Here is a 4242-nt window from a genome sequence, read left to right on the forward strand (position 1 = left end):
TTAAACTCACCATCCTGCAGGGAGCTGGAATTGAACACTAATTTGGAGCCAGTATCAACAAAGCAAGGTTTTATATTCTAGAGGTGGAAGGTGGAGTGTGCCTGAGGGGAAGAATGTAAAGAATCATAAATGTGAGCAGTTCCTGCTGGACATACAGTCAGCACCTTACAGAATGTTATGCTGGTGAAGAAAGGAGGAATCCATCACTTCTGTTGCAGAGATGAAAGTTTATTAAGCAACTGGCAGTCTCCCCTTTACTCCTCCACCCAGTGCACTTTGGGCCTATGTTGAAGAGAGGATGAAGATCCGTTCTGAAGTCCTCTCAGTCTTGCCCCTGGAGTTTGAAGGATTTCATTGTTTTTTTAATCCAGCGCAGAAAGCTTCTGATCCTGGTGTAGACACTTGGAGGTGTCCCCTCGTCTTCCCCAAAGGACACAATGCCCTGGGCCACATTTTCACACACAAGGGGACTTCCTGAGTCTCCCTGTGGGCAGAGAAAAGAAGCTCTTAGCTGACCAGGTTCAGATCCCACACTGCCCACTCCCCAGGTGTGTGTGTGGGCACTATTAGAGGGCTGTGTTTGTGAAATCAGTACCGGGGCAGTCCTCATTCAGTCTGGGGGGCTCCAGCCTGACCCTGACTATTCCCTCCAGCTGACTGATGCCTCTCCTTTTCCAGTAAGTCTCTCTGTTCATGAAGTGACCAAAGGGAAATCAGTCTCCAGGACCAGAGACTGAATTGGTGAAAGGCGGAGTACATGGGGGCATAAGTAGTTCCCTTTGCCCTGATTCTCCTCAAACTCTGCTGTGCCAAAGGCAGGGACTAGCCAATGCAGGTGAACTTACATGAAGACAATTCTTCTTCTCTTTTGGGTTCCCCACACAAATCTGGGTGGTGGAGTCATATATACTTTTGAAATGAGAGAGACATTCCTCGTCTTTTTGGATTTCCAGCTGTACTTCATGCAGTTTTGTTGTGGATATGTTTTGGCCAATGTGTCCCCAACCGGCCAGAGTGCACACCATCCCTGGTGTAACCTGGGAATTTCTTGAGGGTAACTTGAGGAGGCTCACCTCAGCATTCAGCTTGGCCTTATTTTTCAACTAAAGGCAGATAAAGGGAATTCTGATCAACCAACAACTCACGAAAATCGACAGAGTCATGGGGTTGCTTTCTTCATGGCATTGGGACAAGTGAAGGGGTCAATTTGACAGGGAGGGATGGAAACAAGGCCATGAGGATTTAACCCTCTAGGATTAACCTGTGTAAGACCCAGTGGAATGGCATGCCTCACCTGAAGTAACATGATGTCATTGAATGGCTTTCTTTTAAAATTTGGATGGGGGATGACTCTTCTTATAGGGATGACCTGCTGGGTCGTCTCTTGCTCACTGATGTCATGGGCCCCCAGGATGACAGTGATGGTTCTGTTCCTAGAGCAGACAGTGAGGTAGAGTCACAGGGGATACAAGTTGGTATCCCTGAAAGAAAATGGTTGGCGCAGGGCAAGGCAGGTTGGAGTTGGGAGAAGCTACATGGGAAGAGGACTTGGGGCTGAGCATCTTTTCCCTTTGCTTCCTGGCAGCCAGTGTTGGTGCAGGTCCTAGAGTATTGCGGTGTGCTCAGTCATGTACAGAACATGTACAGTCATGCACAGAGACTGTCTCCAGGTGAGACTCTTAATTTCACATATTTGCACTCTGGGATCTCGGGCAAAACCCACCTTCTTCCCATTCAGCCTTGATCCACGTTTGCCTTTTGTATAAGAAGCCACCTGCACTGACTGCTCCTCTCTCTCCATAGCTTCCCTGCCCTCCATGGAGCTCTTGTCTTCAGGCCCAAAGGAGAGGATTCCCTGTGATGTTTTCTCTAGAAGGGTGAACTCACCTTTTCCAGCAGTGGGCTGCTGTCAGGACAAAGTCCTCACGAACAAGGAAACCCCCACATCGTTTTGTTTTATCTGGAGTCTGGATATGAAGAAATGCCATGTAGGGATGGGAATGAGGCACAGCTTCCTGGCCCCCGATGATTTTCCCTGAAAGAAAAGTTCTGTCCTGCCCTTGGTGCTCATGGAGCCAAAGGCTGAAGAAGAGGACACTGGGGTAAACTACAGGGAAGGAAGGACTGAGTGTGGTGTTGTTACCATTTAGGGGTGCTGGGTTCATTGTCCTTGTTCAGCAAAGAATTGACAAACAGGATGCAGAGAGAGCAAGCAAGCAGCAGGTTTATCGCAAGAGGGACAGAGAGACTGTTCTGAAGAGAGGGTTCCACAACATTTGGAATCTGGTGGGAGAGTTTGTCTTCTCTTACGGTCCAAGGAATTTCTCCTTTCCTTATCATCTACCCTGTCCACCCTCTCCTCACTATTATTGATTGGTGTCTGTGAATACTTCTCCTTTAGTTATTCTATTGGATTCTCCACTTAGGAGCACAAACAAAAAAATTTCTGTCTGATTGGGTCCCTGGCTTGTGTCCTCCCGCATTTTAATCAAACAGGAGGTAACCTCACTAGGGGACCCTCCATGCTCCTTTGTTCTGGCCCTGCCCCTGGTCTCCTCACTTGCTATGTAGCCTTGGCTGGCTCAAACCTTATACATGTCCCTAGGGGAAAGGTTTAAGTAGCCAGCAGCAGCAAACATGGGCCCTGAGTGTTTGCCAGGCAGCATTCCTGGCTTGAAGAGTGACCCACAAGACTCAGATACTCCCTCTGACCAAGAGCAGGGCGGTCCTTGCTCTGTAATTCCCGCTTCAGACGTCAATGTTCACTGACAGGATTTGAGTTTGGAACAAGTAGCAACGTCCCTACAGATCCTGGTCAGTCCTTTCTCTGAAGTGTCCCAGAATCTTCTTTCCTCTCGTTTCCCCCTTAGTTCCCACTGAGCTCCTACTGGGTTCTGCACATAAATTCAGGATGCTGAGTCCTGTTTTATGTTTGTCTGCTGGAGCCAGACACCAAGTAGGTGCCCAGTAAAGGTCTTGGCTGTGTGAGGGAATGGCTCCTGATTAGCCTGTAGCTGAGGTTAGAGGGGTGGTGCTGGTGAGATTGTGAGCACCAGGGAAGATGTGGTCTTGCAAAGCCATTGTACCCATCTGTAACTGAAAATGACCTGAGAGAACATGGGGCTGAACCCTGGCACACATATCTGTTAAGGGATGAGAATGCCCACAATTCTGAGATCAAATGGATCTTTGGCTTCATTCCTGGGCAGTGTGCGAATGACAAATTTGGAGAAGCAGGTGGATATTGAAGATAGATATTAAGATATTAATTTTAAAATATAGTGGGCTCTACCTTGATTACAGAAGCCAGCCCCTTTCTGTCACCTGTTTTTTCTTGGGGAATTGTTTATTTATTTTTTCATATGTCTTTGTGAAAGGGCCTGCTTTCCAGATGTAAAGGTTATAGCTGGGAAAGGGGAAGGTGGCCACTGACTCTCATGAAAACCAGCCTTCTGCCTTGCTCCTCCTTTGTGCTCCCATCCCCATGAGGCCCACCAGTCTTTGGGTGAGGTTTACCTTGCTAAGCAGAAAGTTGCTGGAGGTGCACCTGAGCCGGAATGGTGGGGTGCAGCATCTGAGCAGGGCTGAGCTTGGGGTTGGGCTTCAGTTGTTGGGGATAGTCACTCACCTGCCTCTGCCCTTGGGCACAGAAGAAACACCAACAGGATCAGGAGTGACTTCATCTTCCCAGGAAGGCCTCTCTGGTCAAAGATGATGTTGTTTTGTCCTGGTCTTTTAAACTCCCAGTGTTCTCTTCTGGTGTGTGGGGGCTTTTTCATCTGAGATGATCTCACCCTTGCCTCACTTTCTGATCAAGATCTGATGGTTGAGTTAGACCTTAGCCATGGCTTAGCTCCCACCACTCTTGATTCAGTGCTGACCACAGAAGCAGAAAACAGGAACCTATGGTCACAAGATGGGGTGCTATAGGTGCTAAACATTGGCCAAAGTGTGTCCTGTGGTCTCAGAAATATGCTCATTTCCTTGGTTCTCTTTGAACGATGATCGTGGAAAGATGATCATTTGGTGAAATCGTTTTCTTTGTAAGACTCAGGACATTGGAGATGAGATTCTTTGGCTGTGGCAGAAGACAAGAAAATATTAGTGAATAGAGAAGATGATGGGGCTGGGGTTATAGGGATGGGCAGAATGGGGTGGGAGCAATGCTGAAGACGGTGTGCCTCAGTGACCCATGTACTCAGTGTTCAAAACAACAATGACATATCCTTTGCCCAGGAAGCT

The 4242-nt window shown here is 48.0% G+C and overlaps 1 protein-coding gene across 2 annotated transcripts; it reads right to left on the reverse strand.

Annotated features, from left to right (window-relative positions):
• Nucleotides 1-207: 207 nt before the first annotated feature.
• LOC124107314 (mast cell protease 1A-like) lies at nucleotides 208-3781 on the reverse strand. 2 transcript variants are annotated; one of them, XM_046465239.2, is made up of 5 exons: nucleotides 3629-3781; nucleotides 1888-2035; nucleotides 1295-1433; nucleotides 846-1103; nucleotides 208-484 (listed from the first exon to the last, which is right to left on the reverse strand). In XM_046465239.2, the coding sequence occupies exons 1-5, from the start codon at nucleotides 3777-3779 to the stop codon at nucleotides 323-325; spliced, it is 858 nt and encodes a 285-aa protein (XP_046321195.2). In that variant the 5' UTR covers nucleotides 3780-3781; the 3' UTR covers nucleotides 208-322. The 2 variants fall into 2 exon arrangements, with proteins under 2 accessions (XP_046321195.2, XP_046321196.2); XM_046465240.2 differs by lacking the exon at nucleotides 846-1103.
• Nucleotides 3782-4242: the final 461 nt, after the last annotated feature.

Source organism: Marmota monax, unplaced genomic scaffold, assembly GCF_021218885.2.
Source record: "Marmota monax isolate L192 unplaced genomic scaffold, Marmota_monax_Labrador192_F-V1.1 WCK01_AAM20220418_F8-fsc00079, whole genome shotgun sequence".
NCBI lineage: Eukaryota > Metazoa > Chordata > Mammalia > Rodentia > Sciuridae > Marmota > Marmota monax.

What these genes read in the sequence shown, in the direction of transcription:
- LOC124107314 (XM_046465239.2), bottom strand. Translation starts at nt 3,779, where the DNA reads ATGAAAAAGCCCCCACACACCAGAAGAGAACACTGGGAGTTTAAAAGA. An exon ending in GTGCCCAAGGGCAGAGGCAG is followed by an intron (nt 2,036 to 3,628) that starts GTGAGTGACTAT and finishes CTTTTCTTTCAG; the next exon opens with GGAAAATCATCGGGGGCCAG. An exon ending in GCAGCCCACTGCTGGAAAAG is followed by an intron (nt 1,434 to 1,887) that starts GTGAGTTCACCC and finishes TGTCTGCTCTAG; the next exon opens with GAACAGAACCATCACTGTCA.